The 25,000-nt window shown below is 41.9% G+C and overlaps 1 protein-coding gene across 2 annotated transcripts; it reads left to right on the forward strand.

Moving 5' to 3' along the window:
* The first annotated feature begins 40 nt into the window (after positions 1-40).
* Positions 41-23,871, forward strand: Itm2b (integral membrane protein 2B). Of its 2 annotated transcripts, none has more exons than XM_021227686.2 (6): positions 41-338; positions 18,497-18,625; positions 20,310-20,537; positions 20,972-21,082; positions 21,992-22,142; positions 23,153-23,871. In XM_021227686.2, the coding sequence occupies exons 1-6, from the start codon at positions 222-224 to the stop codon at positions 23,236-23,238; spliced, it is 822 nt and encodes a 273-aa protein (XP_021083345.1). In that variant the 5' UTR covers positions 41-221; the 3' UTR covers positions 23,239-23,871. The 2 variants fall into 2 exon arrangements, with proteins under 2 accessions (XP_021083345.1, XP_005071028.1); XM_005070971.4 differs by having other exon boundaries at positions 43-338; positions 20,331-20,537.
* The last annotated feature ends 1,129 nt before the right edge of the window (positions 23,872-25,000 follow it).

Raw genomic sequence — 25,000 nt, forward strand, 5'->3', positions numbered from 1 at the left:
CCTAGAGCCACGCCCCTCCTGGCCCCGCCCCGCGCCCGTGCCCCAGCAGCGAGGCCGGGCACCGGGCTGCTCTGAGCTGCTGCTGCTTTCGCGCAGTCCGCTTCTCCGTCGAAGAGTCGCGCCCTGAGCTCGGCCGACGCGGCTGCACTCGCAGCCGGAATCCCTCCGCCCGCGACCCTAGCCTTCGTCGCCGCCGCCCGCAGGGCGTCCCAGGCCGCACCATGGTGAAGGTGACGTTCAACTCGGCGCTGGCCCAGAAGGAGGCCAAGAAGGACGAGCCCAAGAGCAGCGAGGAGGCGCTCATCATCCCCCCGGATGCCGTGGCGGTGGATTGCAAGGTCCGGGCTGGGGTCGCGGGCGGGGGTCCCCGCGGAAGGGATGGGTGCCCGAGCGGCCCTCCGCTCGCGAGTACCGTCGTGCGTGTGTAGCGGGCGGGGCGGGGGTCTCCGCCCTGGCGACCCCCGCAGGGACAGTTGCACAGGTGTGCGAGCTCCCGCCGCTTTGCACCTGGCTTGGTCGCCTGGGGACCTGCAGCGACTGGCACCGCCACCACCGAGTTTGGCACTTTCTTCCAGTATAAATACTGTGTCTAAAATGGCTGACATCATAACAAGCCTAAACCTCTGTTGTTTCCTACTTTCGTTTCTAGGCTGAACAGCACTTGGACTAAGTCCAGAAACTGTAAGCATTTTAATTTTAAAAGCCTTTTCTTTTACAAACTCCCTTCCTACAAACGGCCTTCGGTGTTGGCAGGTGAACTTCACCTTTGGGGTCTGAAGAGGGGAGAGGTCGGCAGTAAACTGGGAGTAGTTTCTGGCTGGTTATTTTATTACTGTAACAAATATTCCAGGTGAAAGTAATTGCTAGTGTGGCTGTTCCCGTGTAACCAACGGCTGACTTTTAAATGTTATCTGCGTCTTTGTTGGGGGGACTACTGATAAAGTGAAACCTGGAATCTCAAAGTCGGAATTTACTCCTGTGCCTCCAAATTTCACCCTATTTTCACCCAGTTAATATTAAATGATCGTGAGTGACGCTGAGGCTGAATTCACTCTTTTAATTAAGTGGCCTACAATAATGTTCTTTTAAACAGAATTATCTCCTAAGTTTTTCTCTTCTGCCACGTCTTAGGCTGCAGACATTCTATACCTACAGATACTAACTGTAGATGTTGCTTAATTCTTCATTAATACTTTTCAATACCTATTATCACTTAGGTAGTTTTAGTTTTGACTTAGAAGCAATCATTTGTGTCCCTGGTACAAGTAGTAAAGGCTTTTTAAAAATGATGTAATGAAAATTGCTATTAAGAAACAGGCCAATAATGTCCTGTAAATTTCTTTAGAATAATGACAATCTGGGTGGCTTGTACTTGTTTTCTGGAAATGTTCCAGCTAAAAGCAAACATCGGGTTGATTTTTAAAAGACTGCCTTTCCTTGAGATAGGAAGAGTGAGCTGGTTCCCTAAAAGGATTAAAGGTTCTGGTTTTAGTATTGTCTTCCTGAAGCCAGGGCAAACAGTCTTGGTCCTGACAATGTTTAGAGTTCACAGGTGAAATTGCCATAGCAAATTATCGTATCCCCTTGTCAGATGCACATCTTATCTCAAATAGGTCTGTAGTCAGGTACCCAGTCACAGCAGCACCCCCTGCCAGTGTCCTTGTTTGTGGAGACTTGAGTCTTATCTGGCCCAAACTGGTTTCAACTCCTGATCCTCCTTTATCTTCCTCCCAAGTACTGGATTACAGGTGTGCACAACCATGCCCAGCTTCAAATATACGTTCTTAATGTTATTGTGTAAGTGTATGATGTTTACATTTTAAAAATATAACCCCTCCCACTCTAAGAAAGGATCAATGATGTCATTCCTCTGCCCTTTATCCCACTGTTGTAAAGGTTTGAAACTCAGAATTCACTTTGCTGAGCAGGTTTGAACTAGACTTGTCATTATGAAGAAGTGGACTTATTTTCAGGCTCTTAGGATTTCTTATATGCTCACCATGATTTTTCTTATTTCAAAGTAACTATTTATAGTTCTATCCTTTTTGCTTTTATGTCTTAATTTCCCTGATCTCTATGTCCAAGGAAAAATCCTGGGATTAAGACGTGAGGGTTCGTGTTCCTCTATAGCCACATATAAATCACAGCCAAATTGGTTAATATAAAAAAAAACTATTTCTTTTTCCAGCTGGAAGCCATTTGGGGGGGCACGACAATTATTTATCCACAATGAAGGTAGGAAGGGTAAAGGCAAAGCCTACTTAAGGGCAGACATCGGTGCCAGCCTCGGATCTCATTTCAGAGCTGCGGAGTGATTACATAATGTTCTTGTGCTCCTGCTCCTGTGGGCCGGACTGTGTGGCAACCACCTTGTCCGACTGCCTGGGCTGGGAACAGAATTAGCCTTAGTGTGTTTTGCCTGGGGCATTTCCTTTGGTCAGGTTATGGTAGGAGCAAATTCCTTCAGGTTCAGAACTCCGAAAGAAAAGCTTTTAACCATGGATCAGCTTTTTTTTTTTTTTCTTTTTTATGTGCTTGAGGATTACCCCTCTGGTATCCACTATCCTGTGCCATAAGAATTCCGGTCACTCCTGTCACTCACTGGCTTATGTAATATACATCCCTGTACTTTTACACTGCTCCCATCTTCTGTTTCTTCCCTGCAGAGAACCTTCTAGAAGCAGTTCCACTGCTTCATTATGGTTTCAGCCTTGTCTTTGCAGTAGCTATAATTCCAGCAGCTATTTCTTTTGGTTGCACTATCTCATCTAGTTTGAGTGATTTTTTTTCTTCCACATTTTCCTGTTGACAGTCTTGGCTTCTTCCGAGACCTTTCCTCTTGGACACAAAGCTCTTAGAGGCACAGACACAGCAAAGAATCATAGTACCATGATTTGTGGGACAAAGGTCATTTTGAAATGATATGCATACACTATGGTACAGGCAGCAGTCCTTGATTTTTGTGCGCATAGCTTCCTTTGAACCTTGGGAAGCTGTTGTGTGTGTGCAAATACCAAAGAAAATACTGTTTCTGTATCAGAAGTCCCAGATATGCCCCGATATAACTGTTTGACTTTTTTTTTTGCTTAAATTTCAGTTTTCCTTTTTTATAAGATGAGAGGATAGAACCAGATGGTCTGCAAGAACTCTTTCAGTTTAAAAATTCTGTGAAGATGCTAAGATTATATAATTGCATTTTTGCAATAATTACAATTGCCGTGTGGGGTTTTTGTTTTGAGACAGTGTCTCACATGGCCCAGGCTGGTCTTGAACTTGGTATATAGCTGATGTTGACCTTGAATTCCTGATCCTCCGGTCTCCACTTCCTGGAGTGTTGAGATTGCACTCATCTTCCACCACACCCCGAATAAAATTCAGTTGTTCCTTTCTTCTTCCATGTTTGTTACATCCCTTGAGTCCTACTAAGAGACAGCAGCTAAACGGAAAGGGACCAAGTAGAAGGGAGGGTTATGTAATCAAACAGGCTCTCAGAGTAAGCAACAGTTCCTGCTGCAGAAGCTGCTCATGCCCCCCCCCCCTTAATAGCAGCCTTCAGAAAACTCGTTTGATTCGTTAGACGGCCTGGCAGCCTGCTTGTGAGGCAGTGTGGCAGAGCCAACAAAATGGACAGCGTGGGTGCCGGAGCGAAGACCACATTGAGTTGTCACAAAATGACTGAGTGGATCCTAGTTTATGCCTTCTGATTTTCCTCTGTGTTCACAATCAGGACTAATGAATGATTTAATAATTTAGATTAAGTTTTGTTGGTGGTTTTGGTGTTTTTGTGGCTTAAGGGAGTAGAGGAAGGACATGAAATGCATGACTAGACATTCAGTGACACGTGTAGATGTATAGAGGGACTGGGAACTTGGCTTTCTTTAACCAGAGTGCATCTCATTGCCTATGAAGTTTATTATAGAGTGGTAGACTTGGCTGTCCTAGAACTCACTGTAGACCAGACTGGCCTGCAAAGTCTTAGTACTGGGACAAGCATGTGCCATCATGCCTGGCTAGGGAAGTAAAGCGTTTACATTCATTAGGTCTTGGCCTTCAGAGAGGATATGGGTATCTGAAGGGACTGCTTTATTCTGGGACACAGATAGATTGTTTCTGTCCATCTCTGCTGGGACACTGGCATTTAAGGTTGGGCGAGGTTGCATATTGTCTTTGTTCCATTGGAGGACAAGTTAACGCCAGGGTGTTTCCTGGGTGGACAAGGCCAGATACTGTCCTTGGCATAACCATCAACCTCTAAGAACTTGTGAAATTCAGCCCTACCACCTAAGAGTCCTATGTCAATAGCAGTATTTTTTTAACCAGAAAAATCCCAAAACACATTTATGATATAGGTATATTTAATGTGTTCAGTGAATGTATGAGGCCGTAATCTGAGACATTCAGTTTCATGAACCCATAACCCAGATAGTTGAAGTGGCTTCAAAAGCTGCATTCTTTCTTGAAAAGGTGATGCTTTCTGAATTCTTGTTTGGATTAAAGCCTCTTGGATTACTTTGCGTGACACCGTGTTAGTAAAGGTCATCCTGGACAAAGAAATGGGTCAAAATAAATGTGCTCTCTTTTAACTGTTTGGCAAGAGTTCCACTCCGTGGTCCAGGGAATTGAACCTGGGTCCTGGTACAGGCTTGATGAGGGCATTACACCCCCATCCTGAGCTATTTCTCCAGCCCTAAATGTGTCACTTTAATTAGAGCCTGGAGACTGAAGGAGGAGTTAAGGACTTTCCCACCAAAGGATTCAGGCCATAGCTACTACCTGTTAAGATAAGGGACTTCACCTTTCTCAGTACAAAGGTGATGATTATCTGAATGTCTTAGAAAATGGCTGATACTGGGGCCTCTTGCGATGAGCTCTGTTTCTGAGTAAGTTAGGTATCGCGGCTCTCACTCTGCTTCACAGTGGATAGATAGTCTTTTGCAGGTTAGACAGAGGAAGGGTCAACCAAGGTTTATGATTACGTTGTCAAAGTACCCTAAGGACATCCATTTTAAAACTTTCCACTTAAAGTGGATCTCATTACTCGGTGTGCTAACTTTAAAAAAATACTAAAACAGAACTCCATGGGGGGAGGATGATGATGTTGACCCTCTCTACTTATTATGGTTTTTCTCTTTTTTTCTGTATTTGGACCCCATATTCTCAAAAGCTTGAAGCTCTTGGGGTGCTACCAATCATTGAATGAACACTTTAAAGAATTTACTGATTTTTTTTTGTTTGTTTGTTTTGTTTTTTGTTTTTTCGAGCCTCTGTGGCTTTGGAGGCTGTCCTGGAACTAGCTCCTGTAGATCAGGCTGGTCTCGAACTCACAGAGATCCTCCTGCCTCTGCCTCCCGAGCTCTGGGATTAAAGACGTGTGCCACCAATGCCTGGCTCTGATGTGTGTGTATATATATATATATATATATTTTAAAGTCTTTTCATTGATTTGAAAAGAAAAGCTATGAACAATAGTTGTCTCATCTTAGGACAAATTAGACTGATAATAGACTTTTATTCCCAAACAGGAAAATTGGAATTGAGTTATAGTGCCAGCGTCAATCTCCTAACTTTGCATTTCCTGTTGTATCTTCCCATGCACGCAGTTGTCTGGAGTTATTCATGACTTGGTGCTGATGTGACTATGACTGAGGAAAGATTAATGTTGAGATAAAATTTATGTCTGGTTTGTTAATTCTAGCAATTTTAAATTACATATCACATTTATTTGAGAAATTGGCATATGGGTAGCATTAGAACCTTTTTTTTTTTTTGAGATAGGACTTTACTCTTGTTGCCCAGGCTGGCCCAGAGCCTGTAGTTAACCCTGCTCCTCAATCTGGAAAGTGCTGACAGATTCAGATATGAATTTGAAATACTCATATAGACATTTTTGTTTACAGAAGTATTCAACAAGGTAGTTGAATTCCATGTCTTAAGGAATAAACTTTGGTTTATTTAATATTTTTAATATTCAAATTTGGAACCTTTTTTATCTTTTTTTCTTTAAAAAAAAAAAGAAACAAGGTCACACTGTGCAGTCCTGACTCCCCTGGAACTTACTATGTAGACCAGGCTGGCCTCAAAACTCATGTAGAACTACTGGCTCTGTCTCCAGAGTGCAGGAACTAAAAACATGCTATCATACCTGGCTCCAATTCGTTAACTTTCAGTGCCAAATTGTTTTTAGACATTGTTTTTCATGGTGAGTATAAAACTTAAGTCTTTTCTTAAGAATGATTGCAATATTTAGAACTTTTTGAAATAAGTCTCAAGTCTGTTATCTAGGCTGATCCAGGCTGTAATCCGGCCTGGCCCTGCACTCAATGCCCTCGTCCTGCCTTGGCCTCCTGGTCGCCCTGACACCAGGCTTGAGCCTTTGTGCCTGGTTAAAATTCATTACCATAAAAAAACCAAATGGCTAATTTTATTTCATTTTCTCTTCTCCTCTTGCTTTCTGAAGTAGAGACTTGCTTTGTGAGTTAGGCTAGCTTGAAATGTACTATATAGACCAGACTGACCTCAAACCCACGGCATTCTTATTGGCTCCATCTCTAGGTCCTAAGATTACAGGCGTGCACCACCATGCTTAGCCATGCCTCGGCAGTCCTTGTTGTTACTTTAATTGCTTAAATCACTTCAGTATCCAAAAGATCCTCCGTTAAACCAGAGGAGGTGACTTTGAGAGATGGTCATTGTTATTCATTTAATTTTCCTTGCTTTTGCTTTTTGGATGGTGTTAAAAAGTCCCCACTCCCACCAGTTTTAGCTAGATCAGAGCTAGGCATGTTAAACAGCATGGCAAACCCAGCTCCTATTATTACCCAAGAAGGTGAATTGATAAGGCTGGAGTTTTTTCATAGTAAACAAGTTAGACTTTGGTTTTCATTTTTAAAAATCAGGGCGACTGTCTCTATTCCTGCTGGTGGTGACAGTTATCTCTTGGTTACAGGACCCACAGAGTAAGCCCACACTCTGCCACTGAGCAATCCACATAATACCCTGTGATACTGCAGTTTTAAAGGCAAATGAGGATTTTCATTTAAATTAATATGCTAATTTAGCTAGAAACACTAATGGCTTGACATGGACCAAACCTAGCAAAGACTGACTCTTCTGCGCAGGTGTGATATACTGCTTTGTTTTCTATGGCATAAGAACTCGAACAATACTTAACATTTTTTAATGATTAGGGGAAAGAGAATAAAAAAATGGTATTCCTGCTTTTTATCTGGTACCCTCAGTAAATGGGGCTAGGGATTACATTAGCTTGGGCATCAGTGCAGTTCAGGGATGGAAACTCAAGTGTTGTAGGTTAGATTTGAACCTTGCCTTGCTCTCTCAAGTGCTGTGTTGGCTACATCACCTCAGGTCTCTGCATCTGTTTCAGTCGGCACCACAGTGAATATAGGACTCAGAAGCCTCCTCTTGTCCCATCCATCATGTGCCCTCTTCTGGCAGCCAGTCCAACACTGGAATATTATTTCTGGGATACTGTCCTGTATGCCCCTACCTCGTGTCGGTTGTAGAACAGTACTACACTGACACTTCTGTTGTTCTGGATAACATAAAAAAAATTAGGATTTTAAAATGTATATTTCTCTAGTACATAATTGGTACCAAAAGAATTAATTTAGTTTTAAAATGTAAATTGCCCTGCAATTTCTTACAGGAACACATTTTAGAGGCTATGGTGCAGTTACACAGTAAAATTTAAACTCTTGAGTGACAGATCATTTTAAATGTATCTACCTGAACTAACACCCCAGTCGGTGTGGAAAGAATTTTGCTGACAACTGTGAAAATTATTTATTTTCTTTTACAGTATGCCTTTTCTCCTGAGAGGCAATCACTATTGTAATGTCAGTGTCCCTAAATTAATCAGAAGCCATCATGTTAACTTCTTAGACACTTCTGGTCTCTTATTACAGTTTGGCCACTAGGCCACTCTACTCTGCCTTGTGGCCTCGCTGAGCAGAGCACACTCTGGGATCTTCATGCTGGAAGCACTGCCCAGCTGTACATGGTGACGGGAACTGCATGTTTCTCTGAGTCAGGGATTCTCAAACATTTTGGTCTCAGAACCTCTTTGGTAAATGTTAAAAATTGTTCATAACCCAAGGAACTTTTGCATTCCGTAGACTTTATGTAAAAATATACTATATTAGAAAGAAGACAGAATAAATGGTTAATACACTTACAACATTAGCATAAACAGCCGTTTCCAAACAACTCCAACAGTTTAAGAGTCAGGCTCCTGGAGTTGTGCGGTGTTTAGTGAGCAGCTGGACAGAAGACAGCTGGAGTCTGCATATCCGCTCTCGGTTAAGATGTCACGTCTTCAGCTTGTGGAAAACTGCACTGCCCACTAGAGAGAGTGAAAGTGAAAACAGCATCTTAGCTTCATTAGGAAAATAATAGGACTGTGGATCTCCGAGGGGCGATGATAACAATGACTATAAATACTGGTTTATATTGCTCTCTCATGTTACTTCCAAAGGTTACTTTTAATTTTTCTGTTTTTTTTTTTTTTTTTTTTTCCCGAGACAGGGTTTCTCTGTATTGTCTTGGAGGCTGTCCTGGAACTTGCTTTATAGACCAGGCTGGCCTCGAACTCACAGAGATCCACCTGCCTCTGCCTCCCGAGTGCTGAGATTAAAGGCGTGTGCCACCAATGCCCAGCTTCTGGTTTTAATACTACTCATTGGTAGTATCCAAATGAAAGATGGATATGGTTAGCGTGTGTGTGTGTGTGTGTGTTTTCACTACACACATAATCTGTTCTCTTTGTATACGTAGTAACTTCTTGCTAAATTGATAGCCTCTGTTTTTATTGTACTTGACAAGTGCTATTTACACCAGAGTAATGTGCATAATTTGCATTGTACTTCCTTTCTTGTATAATATCTTTGTCCTTTTTTTTAAGTTTTAGTTATTTTTTGGGTATTGATGTTTTGCCTGCATATGTCTGTGCACCACATTCATGAGTTACAGACAGCTGTGAGTCGCCATATGGATGCTGGGAATTGAACCTGGGTCCTTTGGAAGAGCAGTCAGTGTTCTCAACCATCAAGCCATCTTTCCAGCCCTAAAACTTTCTTTTGTCAGAATTTGATCATTGTTTCTTGGCACTTGAAAGAATTCAACTTAAATTTTCTAGGTAGTTTTTGATAGTTTATCTTCTGACAATGGTCTAATTGCCTTTCTGTATCTTCTGGCGCACCGGAGAGTCGGCCATTCTGGGTTGCATTTGCTTCCATGCATTTGATCTGCTTGTTTGTTTATTTGTTTTTTGAGACAGGGTTTCTCTGTATTGTTTTGGAGGCTGTCCTGAAACTCACAGAGATCCGCCTGCCTCTGCCTCCCGAGTGCTGGAATTAAAGGCGTGCACCACCAACGCCCAGCCTTTATGTGCTTTTTTTAAAAATAAAAAATCTGATTAAAAATAAAAATATCTGAGTATGCTGATCTCATCTTTCTTCCTCTCCCTCCTTCCCTCCCTCCCTCCTCTCCTCTCTTCCCCTCCCCTCATCCCCTCCCCTCCTCCCCTCCTCTCCCCTCCCTGTAGCTTAGACTGGCCCAGAATGATGCAGTCCATGCTTGCCTTACAGTCCCACTACTCTGTCTGTCTCAGTTTCTTGAGTGCTGGGATTGCAGGCAGCACATTCCCAGCTGATGCTTTTGTTCCATTGATAGTTTGGTACCAAATTCTACTTCAGCTGTGGTTCCTGGGTGCTGTGGAACACTGGTCTCCTGGTCTGCTGCTGTTCTGGTTCTCCGTGCATTTCCTCACTTGCTTCTTGTCAGCCCTCTGTGATGTCTGAGGCTTTTCTGCCCCTCTAGGAGACATCGTTGGTAGCACTCTGCTGCTGATCATTTCCATTCTGTGTGAGTGAAGGTTCGTTTGCCTTGCCTTTACCATCACTTCGTGGGGTTTGCAGAAGATAAACATTAGCTGAAAATCAATATTAGGACTTTCAACTCTGCCATCACTGTAGCTTTTGAAAGTTTAATTAGAATATTCCCTTTGCACTAACAATAGGCCTAATGATAATTAATAATGGATAATAATGGAAACCGTCTGGATTATTGGCACTAATTTAAGACCTGACAAGATGACCTAGAAAAGTGGGCCATCATCCTCTGACGTCCCTTTGAAGAGCCAGGATTTCTGGCTTCATGGCGAAGATGGCATTCTGCCTTCACTGCTCCAGCTGTGAATTTTACTTTTCAGTGAATACCTTTCACTTGTCTCTTGCTTTTCTGTTCTGCCAGTGTTTTGAAGTGGAGCCCTGGCTTGACTAGGACCTGGTGTGTAGCCCAGGCTGGCCCTGAACTTGCAATGAGCCTCTGCTTCCTGAGTGCTGGTTTTCATCACCACGCCTAGCCTTTCATTTATATCCTAGCCCTTCCAGATTCATTTTCAAATGTGGCAAGCTGAATATTCTCCTTTATTGTCTCACCCAGTGTGTGTATGATTGCAGGAGCCTTCCATAAACTAGCCTGTACACACTAGATGAACAGCCAGGTCTTGTGAATTTGACAGTGTGTTCCAAAGTGTCAGTTCTGCTTCCACTAGACAATTACACCCCTGGGTCCAAGAGCCAGAAGGACGGTAGTATAAGGATCCAAGATCAAATATTTGCACCGACTTTTAATTTCATTTTGAGTGTATTGGTTTATTTTTGGGTTTCTGATCAAGGCCCAGTGGAGAATGACTTGATCTCTGTGCTAGGATCACAGTCACAAGCTGACAGACTGGTCCCTCCACTGTTACCAGTGATGTCTGCACTCAGTGCAGACAGCTGAGCCTTGAGTCAAAAGTGCTTCTTACCTGGCCACCGAGGAGAGGCCAGTGTACCCACCCTCCTAAGGGTGGCTAAGTACCTAGTACTTACTACTTTTTTTTTTTAAATCTTGCCATGTGTTATAGACTCTCCTAAAACTCAAGGTCCTCTCGCCTCTGGAGGCTTCCAAGTGCTGGAGTTGCAGCTGTTTATACCATTGTGCCAGCTACCTAGTCATTATGTTTAACTTTACAGTTTCCAAACTCAGATGGAAGATGTCTATACATTTTCACATTTCAGTTATTTCATATAAGATCGGTGATGTAGGCCAGGGGTGTAAAGAGTATAATAAGGCCTTGGGTTTTATTCCAGCCTTTCAGTAAGATAACAAGTAATATAATCAATTTTATATTTTTCAAAATATAATTAGAATTACCAAAGGTTCTGCATTCAAATAGAATTGCTTGCATTTTAATGTAAGTATATAAAATTATTTTACTGTGTTTTCATGAAAATCCAACCTTTATACAAAATGTGAGTCGGGCATAGGCTTGGTTCTTTTTTCTGGTCTTGACTCTCGGTTTCATGATGAATTAGATAGTGGTGGACCATCTGTGACATGCTTGAAGGTTTTATAAAGATAGTGTTACTCGGAACAGTCAGATTCTGGTAGGAGGGAAAAACCTGTTTCTGCTGGCTGATTTGTTCCTGGGAGAGGCTGTTTTGCTAACAACAGATAAAACTCGCAAGTGATGTTGCTTACAAAACACCTGCCAGTCATTTCTGCATACTCTATAGCTCTGCATTATAAACTGGGAAGTCTACTAAAACTTGCTTCCTAAGCTATCACTGGTAAAGCTCAGGAAGCAGAGAGTGAATAAATACTAGAGGAATGATGGTCCTCTTTCAACTATGAAAAAGCAGGAGATCTTAAATGGTGTGGGGAAACGATAGGCTTGAAGTTACTCATAAATTCATGTTATTTTACTTTGCATCAACTACCCTATTTTCCCCTAACGATACAGAATTGGCTGGGGTGCTCCAGTACTCGATGCATTTGTTTTACAGGCTTACTGAGATTTTTATTTCTCTTTAATTCTGACCTGCTTGTCTAACCTTAAGCATGTGCTCATTTTATAAGATGCTAATTAATTTGGCCCAGATTTTATACATTTCTCTATATTGTTATGCAATAGCTTAAATTGTTATTTTTCTTTCTGTATTGTATATTGTAGAATTGATTAGCAAAAAAACCAGATGTGTTAGTGGGAAGCTGTGTTGTCGACATCAGCACTGCCACTAAGTGCTCTTTCTCTTAGCCTACCGTAGTCTAAATATAGACTAATTCGATAACTCCCAAGCAACACGGTGCTGTGCTGCCTAATTTCAGCTCAATACTAATTCACTTGGCCTAGGCGGCTCTGAACTGTGGCACCTAAAGGCAAAGGGCAGCTTTCTGCTCCTCTCAGCGCATGCCCAGCTCTGGGAGCCTACTTCCTGTTTATGTGTCAACGGGGATGAATATTCATTCCTAGGTGGACTTTGTTACTAATTGAGACAACCACAGTCCTGTTTGAAAAGCAAGCTGGGAAGCAGGATTTATATACTGATGGGAATGAAGAAGAAAGTAGGTCCGGGAATGTTTGCTGTCCTTAAAAGACCATTCACCCCTCAGCCTGGGGTTCAGCTCCTTACATCAGATGCTCTTGCTAACTGATGCTAGTGTGGTGGACAGATCACCACCGGGTGTGTCCTTTTGATGCTTCTCTACTGATGGGGAAGCTGGCGAGCGAGCGAGCACAGCATCTCCCATCTTCTAAGTCCTAGAGCTCTGTGGACAGGCCTGGTGGCACAGGCTGAGAACTCTGAGTACTCGGAAGATGGAGGCAGGACTGCCACAGACACAAGGGTTTCCTGGGCAACTGAGTGAGATCCTCCCTCAAAATTAAAAGTTTTAAAAGAAAAGAAAAATGGGCTGGAGATGAGTGCTTGCTTAGGGTGTAGACTCTAGGTTCAGTTCCTAATACCAAGAGGAAAAAAGAAAAACAGCTTAAAATCCTTTTTTCCCTCATGTTTAGGGCTACTTTTTATTATTTATTTTAGAAAGTATTTTCCATTACAGCTAATCTGGGAAAGACATAGTTACAGCACAAAAATCATGTTTCTGTAAAAGGTTTGTGAACAAAGGTTTGTGATACAGTAAATATCTTACCATATAACGCTTTCTGGAAATAGTTCACAGGGGAATGACGATAAGTCTTGTGATGACACCTGTAAAAGGAAAAAATCCTTCAGGCTGTAGAAATGTCCAAGTGTGGAGACCAAGCCCATCAGGGCAGTGTGGAATTAGTGAAGTATCAAGGGTTGAGCCCACACCTTGAAAACAACAGACAAGTACTCAGGGCTGAGCTACGGACCCAACCTCTAGTTCCTGACTTTAAGAAGAAAAGCAAAAAAAACAAAAAACAAAACAACAAAAAAAAAAAAAACCTTTTAAGCAGAGCAAATGTAGATTTATTATGGAAAAGTGGGGAACAAATTCCCCAGACCAGAAGAGACCCCAAGGGAGGAATACCCTCAAAATCTTCTCCAAGGGACTTCCTTTGGATTGTTTCACTATGTAATACCTGTCAATATTCACCTATATTAGCCCAAAATATTTAAAAATGTAGTAATCTATTCCTGATGGCTCAGTAGTAGCTCATGCTGTTTTGAACTAAGTATATAAATTTGCTTTTCTTTATTCTAGGATTTTGATGCCAAGGTCTCCCCAATCCAGGCTGACTCTGTCTGGACATACATTTATTTATCTATTGAGACAGGCGTCTACTGTGTTACCTCGCTGTGGGGCTGAGGGTTACCTTGAACTTGTGTTCCTCCTGCCTCTGCCTCTCAGTGGGCGGGTCCCTGTTCTACCCACTGCACCTAGTTTAATGCAGGTGGCTGAAGAGCAGACCCAAGGGCTTCACTATGCTAGGCAAGCATTCTCTCCACTTCCCCACATCCTAGCCTTGCCCTGTACTTCTTAATACTTGAGATACTTTCCAAGATACTACAGCAGCATTTGCTGTGAAAGGCAAGACGTTACATCTGAAGAGCTTTGAAAAATGTCTCTTAAAAGGCTCCAAGCTCCATTCATTATGTAAATAAAGTCCAAATAGAGATGGCAAGGATGTGAAGTATTTACGATGAAACAGAATTTTTAAAAAATTAAACCTATATTTTATTTTGGCTACGTTTATGATGGAAGTCCATTTAGGGAACTGATTGAGATGACCTAATTCATAACTAATGGAAGTAAAACACAGTTTAGCCTTCGTTTTGCCTAAGATATGGTTAAGTGATCTTGTTTTTATTGTCTGGTAAGATTTATTCCAGCCAGAAAGTATTGTGGTACCCAAGAGAGAATACTGAACCATGTCTGTGTAGTAGAGATCGAGCCTGGGCCTCTGTGTGTCGGCCGAGCACCCTGCCACCTGCCACCACACCACATTCCAGTCTTTGTTTTTTTAAGTTGTTCAGGCTGCCTTCTGACTGCAGCCCACCCTCCTCAGCTTCCTGAGAAGGTGAAGTGAAAGCCTTGGACCACCAAGCCAGGCTCTGGAAACCATTTCTGTCTGCTACAGAGGATGGGAGTAGGCCCAGGTGTACTTTGCTGTCTTCATTTATAAACTGGGCTACAATCTTGACTTTCAGGAGGATTAATGAGCTGATAATTATGTGGGACCTGTGGGAGTTCTCAGCATAGTTAAGGTGCACTAGTTCCAGTGCTGTAGAGGGAGGAGATCTGTGTCTCCAGTTAAATCAGGCTAAATAAAGTTATGTACCCTGGTGAATGGCTTGTTTGTGAGGTTTTTTTCCTTATTTTAGGCAGACTTGGAGTTTATGAAGAGATTTCTAATGCAGATTTTAAGCACTAGGGTAAAGAAAAAAAACGTGGTGGGCTTCTCCTCTTTTTAAATTATAAAATACTTGAAGCACACACAAAATACAGGACCCTTGCTGCTGTTTCATAATATGGATGCGATAAATGGAAATCTGTGTATCAATTAATGAATATTTGGGTATGTTTTAGTTTGGGACACATTTGAACAATGATGCTATACTTATTTGATAGGTGATTTATTTTTTTCCTCTTTGGTATTTTGAAGCAGGCTCTCATGTAACCTAAGCATTGTTAAAACTAGGTAAGATGGATTACCTTGAATTTATATAGTATTTTTAATTGTGTGTGTGTGTGTGTGTGTGTGTGTGTGTGTGTGTGTGTGTGCGTGTGCGTGCCTGAGGCAGCATAGGTACCGCGTGTGGATCCCCAGGTCCTAAGAAGTGTTGGCTCCCTGGGAACTAGAGTTACAGATGGATGTGACTCACCTGATGTGGGTGCTGGAAGCCGAGCCTGGACTCCGTGGCAAAAACAATAACCAAGGCTCTTAAACACCAAGCCATGTTGCCAGCCCAACTTTGAACCTTGATCCTTTCGCTTCCCAGGCTTATGTCACCCTGTCCAAGGACTGATATGTTTCATACTTGATCTTTAGTAGGGTGATTTGACTGTGTTAGAATGTCTACCTTTGTTTGTTGTTTGTTTTTAATTCCTGCCTTGTGCTTATTGTCATCTGTGTCCTGGCTGGGATGTCAAGTACTGCACTGAGTAGATCAGATTCAGCTTCAATAGTGAGCTTCTTTGTACTCCTGGCCAGAAAAGCTATGGTGTGAGTTTTAGTAAGTCAACAGTGTGTACGGGGTTTGCTCTGTGATATTTTGGTTGTTGTTGTTTTTTCTGTATTTTTTTACTTTAATTTTTTGGCACTGTAGTCCTGGCTGACCTGGAACACACTATGTAGCCCAAGTAAGCTTTGAGTTTGTGGCAGTTCTCCTGTCTCTCAACCACCAGACCCAGCTTAATAACTTTTATCTTGAATTGCTTTATGCTTGGTCTGTTACTCAAATTATAATGTGGGCCTTCATATCTACCATGCCTGTTTTAATTCATAAGCGCTGGTGGTATGAAGCATGGTTTATTCACATTTGACTTTCTTGCCCAGCGTGTTCCACGTGGCTGCCCTTAGCAGATACTAGGTTAAGTGCAGTTAACTGCCTTTGCCCGATAGCCCGTTTGTTATGCTTCATAGATGATTGTGTTGTCCCCTCCATTATCTTTCTGGCTGCTGATACAACTTTTGTGAATCATGAAAAGTTAAGCAGCCAAGCTCTTTCTTCATTCAGTCATCAATTATCTGCATGATAACTAAGTGCCGAGTGTGGCTTAGAGTTTCCAGGAATGCAAAATGAACATGAATAAACACAGGAACTGTCTAGCCTAGTAACAAGAGATACGATCTCTATGTGAATTTCTAATGTAAGAAAGCAAGTGACTAAGCAATATAGAGGAAACAGATCAGAGCTGTTAGGAAGTTCCAATGGTATATGGACTTGGGTCTGTAATTTAGCTACTGAAGTAGACTCTTGTTGATGTCTTTATTCTCAAGCCGTGTTTCAGGTGCTAAGAACTGTTTTAAAGTGAAGCTCTTTAACAAATTAGTCTCTTCTGCTGTCCTGGAATGATTTTTTAAAATAACTTAAGACTTCAGCTCCATACCAAGGCCCTCTGTGGCCTGTTCCAGTTACTTCTTTCTCTTCACCTAGGAACCCTCCCACCACACTGAATGCTCAGCTGCACCAGGTCTCTCTGGCAGTGTCCTGTATCTTGACTTCATGATTTTATTCATTCTTTACCTTTTATATCATTTTCTGGAACATTGTCTTCTGCCTGGCTATGTGTGTTTGTACTGTAACCTTCCATGCCCTGTTTTCTGCCTGTGAAGTCTCTTCCTTAACTCATCTGTCTCATACGCTCTATGCCTTTTTCCTACCAGAGCCCATATATTTACATTATTTTGTGTCTTACTAGACGGGAGATGGGGTTTTATATGATAGACCAAGCTGGCCTAGACTTCACTGTGTAGTCTAGGCTGATCTCCAACTCATGGCAGTCACTGGCTGTAGCTGCCAAGTTCTAGGATTATAGGTATACACAGCCTGCTTGGCTCTTTTTGTATATTTATTTGCCAGAATGATCCAGCCCATCTTTTCCTTGGCCAAGTCTGTATTCCTGGTGCCTAATACAACTGTTAGACTTGTGTAACTTTTTTTCTGAATTATTGTTTGTTGCATAGTTCAAACGATAAAAGGCCCGAGAACTCAGTGTCTTGTAACTGAGGTTGCATATTCTTTCTCTGCATCCACCCGTGGTCCTTAGCTATTCGTGTATGTGCTCGTAGGAGGGAGCCTGGCAGATAGGCTTGGGTATGGGCATACTTGGCTGTCTGAGCAGCTGATACCAAATGCCAAGAGTGACCATTTTCATCTGTCATGCCAACCCCCACACTTCTCCCCACCCTGAGAGTAATTGTGCTCGGAATACTTTGACTCCTGCGATGCTGTCAAGCAACTCAGGCAAATGTTGTGTGCTTTCTTGTTGGGGTCTATAAAACCTTATCATAAGATGTGGAATTCATAGAACTTTCCACTAATAGAATATCTGATAAGTTATCCTGGCTCGTTCCCATTCCACGCTACACTTTAGTAGGCTCCTTAATGTAAATACCCACACACAGTCATTGATGAGAACTACCTGTAGTCCTCTCCACCCTCAGCTTTGGATCTGAACCTGACATTGAATGTAAGGTTCTATGTTTACAAATAAAGCTTTCTACCTTGTGAATGTAATGGCACATGCCAGTAATCATAGCACTGGGGAGGGGGAGGGGGAGGGGGAGGCAGAGGCAAGAGGATTGCTACAACTCAAAGTCAGCCTAGGCTACATGGTAAGAACCTCTCTCAACAAAACAATGGAGTGTATCTATCTAGCCTCACATTGTTCCTGTAGGCTACACCACCTGGAATTGGACTTTGCCCAATAGAATCCAGATGTGCTCTTATCTTACAATAGGAAATATAGGACATTCCTAAGTGACTTGTCACATGAGCCATATAGGCTCTCTGGGGCCAATAGGATGACTCAGCGTGTTTTTGTTCATTCACTAGTTTTTCTATCTCACTTGTTTATATGTGCTATAATATAGACCTCAGTTAACTACCATTTTCTGATGAGGTAGTTCATATTGGGTTTTAGAGCTAGTTCTTAAAAAGAAAATGATTCAGGTAGGGGCGGAATTGGAGAATAATTTAGATAAGTAACTTTGTCCTGATTTTTAGATTCTGTCTATCCAAGAAATTTCAGTGTCCTGTCACGTTTTTGCTACTGTTCTGTTAGCTTTTCTTGTATATTGCTAGGAATGGTTTTATATCTGGAACGAAATCAATAAGCTACTTATAAAGACTAACAATTCCATAAATGATCCAATTAGGAAATATCTAAGCTGTGTAATGCACTCTTACAACACTGTAAGACAAGGTTTTGTTGATTACTGAATTTCTCAAATGTTAGAAGACAGTGCCAAAAGTTGTGTATGAAAAATAAAAATTGTGGTTTGTATTACTGCTCAAGACATTGTTAGAACACTTCCACCTAGAAGTCTCCCTGAGGACCATTGTCCATTCCATCTGCGGAGGCATAGGGGTCTTGGTGGCCCTCTTCCTCATTCCATGGTTGGTTTTGATCAGAGCCTCAACTCCTTGGTTTTTATCTTCAGTAATAATTCTGAGCTGTCTGTGATTCTGTATGTTAACTGGCTATCCTTTTCATGGTCTAGGACCCAGATGACGTGGTCCCAGTTGGACAGAGACGAGCCTGGTGCTGGTGCATGTGCTTTGGACTGGCATTCATGCTCGCTGGCGTCATCCTCGGAGGCGCGTACCTCTACAAGTATTTTGCTCTTCAGGTATTGTAAAAAGATACTCAAACTCTCTTTTGCTACATTTATGTATTTATGGGGGAAGGGGTATAGCCAGAGATAGTCTAGAGTCAGTTCTCTGCCGTTACCATGTGGGTCCCAGGGATTGGACTGAAATCACTAGGCTCAGTGGCAAGTACCTTTCTTTACCAGAGCAGTCTTGCCAGCTCCTGAAGAATTATTTTTTGGTCTGGGAATTTTGGTTTTGGTCTTTGGTTTTTTTTTTCCTTTTCCATTGTGAATTAGAACATGATCCCTATCTTGCTCTAAGAGTATACCTTCTGGCTGGAGCCTTTAATTACTTGTGCGGTCACCAGAAAATTAAGCACATAATCATTGAAAGCAGAATGACAGTATTTAGATGCTGCAGATGAGTTTAAGTTGTTGGATGTTCAAAATAGACTTTCATTTTCCTACCATAGTTGATAGTAAAGAGATATATTGTAAATTGCCACTTGGATGGATATTCAAGCTACAATGTTGGCAGACCCATCACTGGATAGCCAGTTTGGGTCAGTACAAGATGGATCTTTGTCTAAGAGGTGGGTAACTTGCAGAAATGATGACGTCACTTTTGGGAAAGTTGCCTGTAACTCAGTGCTCCTAGGACTCTCTCTGTGTCAAGACATTGATTCCACATAATTATGGTTTATGATATGGTCTGCCCAACCCCCCATCCTTAAGGAATCTTGGGAGAAATTTACTTTAAATCTTGTGTGACTACTTTAAGCTGTTTTAATGTTTTAAAGTAGGGAGAAACACTTGTCAACAATTTTTAAACTAATTTTGAAGTCTTCTTCCAAAGGTTATATGAACTCCATTCTCATTTTTAGTCTTATTCAAGATGATGGCATGTTGATAAATATTGCTGAACTAATAGGGTAAATGTAAATTTTTGGTTATTTTGAAATGGACTTATGTAGACAAGTCTAGCATTGAACTTTTGATCCCTCTGCCTTCACCTCATGTGCTGAGATTATAGGCATGTACTATTACTACTTCTGACTACATCTTTTTAAACATAGTATTTTATTTCATTTTGTCTTACGAGAAGCATAAGATACAAAAGAAATAATATGCATTTCCACTGTTAAGAGAGAACATTTGGTCCTGAAATGTTTTGTTACATACTCTGTCTTTTGTAAGTATACTTTAAAAATATGTTTATTACATACCTATATTTACTTGTGTGTGGGAATGGGCATAATTCCCCTAGCTCCACATAAACTAGTCATGGTAGCACTTGTCTGGTAGAAGCTAAAGGATCAAAAGTTTAATCTTTAACTATATAGCAAGATACAGGGCAGCCTGGGCTACCTGAGATCCTATCTCAAAAGAAAGGAAAGCATTACTTGCTTCTGAATGTGTTCTGTGAGAAACTGCCCCCAGGTAGGAGCAGTTTCTCAGATTTGCTTGATACCAGATAGCTTTCACACTGTTTTTATCTACCATGAAGAGTAAAGAGGAAATCAGCTGCTTGTCTCCTTCTGAAAGGCCTTTTTTTTTAAAGACTACTTCAGAATCTGATAAAGAATGTGTTAGCTCTGTAATTAAACTGTCTGACTTGTTGGCTGAAAAGTAGGAGTTTGTAAGCAGAATACTATTTAGATAGCGGTGGCAGCTTAAGTGAGACTTGCACTTAAACGCCCGTCTCCTGCGGAATTGCTGAAAGGCGGTGTTTTCAACTCTGCAGCCCGATGATGTGTACTACTGTGGACTGAAGTATATCAAAGATGACGTCATCTTGAACGAGCCCTCTGCAGATGCTCCAGCTGCTCGCTACCAGACAATCGAAGAGAACATTAAGATCTTTGAGGAAGATGAGGTTGAATTCATCAGTGTGCCTGTCCCAGAGTTTGCAGACAGTGATCCTGCCAACATTGTGCATGACTTTAACAAGGTGAGCCAGTGTGTGTCCGGGATTTTGAACAGCATGCAGGCTCTCCAGGGTGTTTGCAGTTTTAATATCTGCTGAATTCTTGTGTCTAGGGTTTAGTTGTTACTTAAGAGAGAGGATGGGGAGAGTCGATGTCTTGTGCCAGCACTGGGGAGGCTGAGACTGGAGGATCAAAACTTGAAGGCCATCCTGGTTCACACAGTGGAGCACTGTCTCATGGGGTCAACAAAAATAGATTTAGGTTCCTTTCCTTCTGAGGCCTGGCCTTCCCATACCTCTCTGTCTGTGGCTTTTCCTGCTGACCTCACCCAGTTCTTACTTAGATTCAAGTGACTTAGAAGTTCTAAAGCCCATCCATCTTGCCAGTAGCGTTCTCAGAGCCCAATAGCTGTGTATCTCAGGTACACTGATCTGACTGGGATGTATCTTTTCTGCAGAAACTCACTGCTTATCTGGACCTTAATCTGGACAAGTGCTATGTGATTCCTCTGAACACGTCCATCGTTATGCCACCCAGAAACCTGTTGGAGCTACTTATTAACATCAAGGTATCAAGTGTTTACTATGTCATGGAATTCCCCCTTTGAAAAGTTAACCTTGGAGCTCACTCTTCTGGAGTGTAGCCAAGGGTTTTACAACAAAAAACTGGCGCTTGTGCTGTTTCTTCTTTTTAATGTTTTAAATTTTGAAGTAAAAACATTTTTAGCCAGGTGGTTTTGGCGTACGCCTTTAATCCCAGCACTCGGGAAGTAGAGGAAGGTGGATCTCTGTGAGTTTGAGGCCAACCTAGTCTACAAAGTTAGTTCTAGGATAGCCAGGGCTATGCAGAGAAACTCTGTCTCGAAAAACCAGGAAAAAGAAAGAAAAAAGAACATTTTTAAAAGCATTCAAAATTGGCCTGGAGACAGCCCAGTGGATCAGAGTGCTTGCTCTGCAAACCTGACAGTCTGCACCCACACATACACACATACTATGCACATGCTCAGATTATACATATATACACACTACACACAGATATAACACATGCACACACAGACACTATGCACACACTGTACACATGCACATAGTAAATGATAAAATGGAAATTTTTTTAAAAATTAAGAACAATTTCTTCATCACATTTAAAATTTCCCGAAGGACTAGAAAATAAATATTAACCAGCTACTTAATTCTGATGCCTCAGTGCTGGGCATGGCTGAATTGTAACAAAACTGTATGTATTGCTGGGTACAGCGACACATGCCTGGAGTCGGTCCTGTCTTCTTGGGAGGTTGAGGGAGAACAATGATCTGAGTTCGGCAATTGAAGGTCAGCTTGGGCAACAAAGTGAGACCCCAGTTCAAAAACCAAAACTAGATCTATAAATATTTGCAAAACTATCACCTGAGACCTTGTCTGCCTTTCTTGTTTGCTGAGTGTATGTTTTGAAAGTTTTGTATCACATTTTCCCACTGTAGGCTGGAACCTACTTGCCCCAGTCATACCTTATTCATGAGCACATGGTGATTACCGACCGAATCGAAAATGTGGATCACCTGGGCTTCTTCATTTATCGACTGTGTCATGACAAGGAAACCTACAAGCTGCAACGCAGAGAAAGTATCAGAGGTAAAGACAATGGCATAGTTCCTATGGCACTTAGGTGAGAAATGAAAGGGATACGTTGTCACGCTTGGCTCATATTCCCAGGACTTAGAATCATGTTAATCCCAGAGCCACTTCTTCCAGATTAAAAGTCAATCAGCACTAAATGCCATTGCCTTGAGATTGCCCTCCCCCCCCATCAACTTGCATGTTGAAAAGTCAGCTTTGACCCTGCATCGCCACCTGGCCCCACCACAGGAGAGAGGAGGTCTCATTATCCAGGCATCTCTCTTCAGCCTTTCACTTGGATTCTCAGGGATCTGAATTCTCACAGGGCCATCCACATTTTGGGTCATACTGAGGACAGCCATAGCCAGGTGACTTAGCAAGAAATGGAGGTGGCGAATTCAGAGCATTGATAGAACCATGCAGCTTTGCCCAGTCCCTTAACCTTGTCTTACCCCTGAACAGTAACAGTGGCAGCATGCGCCCATTACAAATGCAAAACGAAAGTGTATGTGACAAAACACAAAGCCCGCATGTGCCATCAGTGACACTGCAGTCTAATTTCTTGGGCATTACATCACCAGTAACAGTGCTTTCCTGGCCTCCTCTCATACTTGTAATGACATTGTTCTCGCCTCAGGCTGCTGAGTCATCTGAAACCCACCACTTGGTTTCTTACATATAAGTTACTATCTTGGTTCATAATTTTCTAAAACCAGTTAGATAGAATGATGCCCGTCTGCCCTGGTGTGCAGTTCTGCAAGCACACATGGTTGTGTATGTGTGTGTGTGTGTGTGCACCACACATAACTAGAACATTCCCCAAGCCTTCGAGCTCATACATCTGCGAGCCGTTTGTAAAGCACCCTTACCAGTTGCTTTGGTGTCTGAACACCAAAGTGGAGAACAGCTTTAAAGTACGGGAATTGGGGGATGGATGTAGAGAGGCATACTTCTCTAAAGAGAAACTGAGAGTTAATGTGAATAGTTCATCACTGAAGAACCAAACCCTTTGTCTTCCCAAACAGGCATTCAGAAGCGTGAAGCCAGTAACTGTTTCGCCATTCGGCATTTCGAGAACAAATTTGTTGTGGAGACTTCAATTTGTTCTTGAGCAGTCAAGAAAATCGTGGGGAGAAATTTAAAGCCACAGCATAGCCCTCCCCTTGTATTTTGTGCAGTGATTATTTTTTAAAGTCTTCTTTTCATGTAAGTAGCAAACAGGGCTTCACTGTCTTTTCATCTCATTTAATTCAATTAAAACCATTATCCTTAAAAAAACAAAAAAAACCTTTTTTCTAAGTGTGGTGTCTTTGATACTTGAATTAGCAAATGTGTGGCATCCTAGGTAAAGGTCGCTTCTCCATAGCGCTTGCATACTAGGAATAATTTCATTTATCTGGCTTCTTATGTGTTATTTCTGCAGTTCTGAGAGGAAGGGTTACTTAAGGAATTGTCACATATATATATGTTAAAAGGACCACAGTGACTGACTTGTGGATGCTCCCAGCCCTGCTCCCTTGTCTGTTAGCCTTTGAGCCCAGTTCTAATATTCCTTTAACTAAACTGCAGTACTTTCGGTGTTGCATTTAACTACTTTAGAGTATGATTTCAGCCTGACGTCTCAACATCCTAGGCTTCTGCTGTAAGAAGATTTTAGACAAATGTTTGGAACTTAAGCAACCACCTATGTGACTCATTTGTGTAGCCCACATCTGTGCAATGGAATATAAATACCGCAAAGCCACGTGATGAGACTGTGTGTTGTTTTTCCCGTAAAATAAAACCAAAGAAGAATTTGGGTCTCCATATCTTAAGGTAATCCACATATATAGAGAATAAAACTATTTTATAAAGCCTAGTTCCCTACATACAGTTATAAAATCATTTTGTAAATAAAGTAAGCCATTAATAACTAAATCAGATTTTTTGTGGGTGCTGTTGAAGTTGCACTGAAGGTCAAACTTGAATGATGCTGCCTGCCAGAAAGCAGGTCGTTTCTTTTAATGGGAGGTTATTATGGAGGGAGGCCTAACCTTTTCAAGAAGCACTGAGTAGTTGTGACAAGGTCTCCCTGGGCTGTTTGAACTAGTGACCTGCGTTGCCTCTGATAGTAAGAAGATAGATAGGTACCACAATACCTGGCAAGTTATGGAAGGGATTTGTTGTGATTTCAGGTTTTGAAACAGTCTCACTCTGGAAACTAGGCTGACCTCAGTATCTAGTCAGGCAAGTCTTGGATCATGGTGATTCTCCTGCCTCCACTTCCAGGATGCTAGGGTTACTAGCATGAGGCACCACCCGACTTATATCTCTGAGGTTGCTTCTTACCTGAAATAATTCAGAATCCACTTCCTGTAAAACACCTGAGAGGAGGACTGGAGTGACGGCTCAGACTTTAAGAGTTCTTCCTGCTGTTCTAGAAGACCCAAGTTCAGTTCCCAGCACCCATGTTGAGTGGCTCACAACTGCCTGTAAATGCAGCTCTGGGAATCTAGTGCCCTCTTCTGGCCCCCACTGGCCCCTGCACAGAAAGCAACAAACACACAAATAAAAATGAAAACCCAAGAGTGGTTTTGCTACAAATTCCCGAGCATTTCAATTCTGACTTTAGGTCAGAATTTTTTAAAGTTCAAAAGCTCTAGAAACCAATCCTAATTTGGAAAGATGTTTTGTGACTCTTGCCTTTTGGTTTCATCTTGGTAATATTATCAGACTTTTAGACACAGCCAAGTGAATAATAGGGATGGAGAATTTACTTTAGAAAGAGAGATATCTTTTACTAAAATAAGAACTGCGTTTTCCTACTTTCCAGGCTTTTAAATGTCATGAAATTTTATGAAAATGCTTTCAGAGACCTGTGCACATACAAGGGC

The sequence above is a fragment of the Mesocricetus auratus genome, unplaced genomic scaffold (genome assembly GCF_017639785.1).
Source record: "Mesocricetus auratus isolate SY011 unplaced genomic scaffold, BCM_Maur_2.0 Super-Scaffold_2245, whole genome shotgun sequence".
Lineage (NCBI taxonomy): Eukaryota > Metazoa > Chordata > Mammalia > Rodentia > Cricetidae > Mesocricetus > Mesocricetus auratus.

Excerpts from the sequence above, each read along its gene's own strand:
- Itm2b (XM_021227686.2), top strand. The coding sequence starts at position 222 with ATGGTGAAGGTGACGTTCAACTCGGCGCTGGCCCAGAAGGAGGCCAAG. Across the intron at positions 20,538-20,971 it reads TTGTGCATGACTTTAACAAG|AAACTCACTGCTTATCTGGA; the intron begins GTGAGCCAGTGT and ends TCTTTTCTGCAG. Across the intron at positions 21,083-21,991 it reads AGCTACTTATTAACATCAAG|GCTGGAACCTACTTGCCCCA; the intron begins GTATCAAGTGTT and ends TTCCCACTGTAG.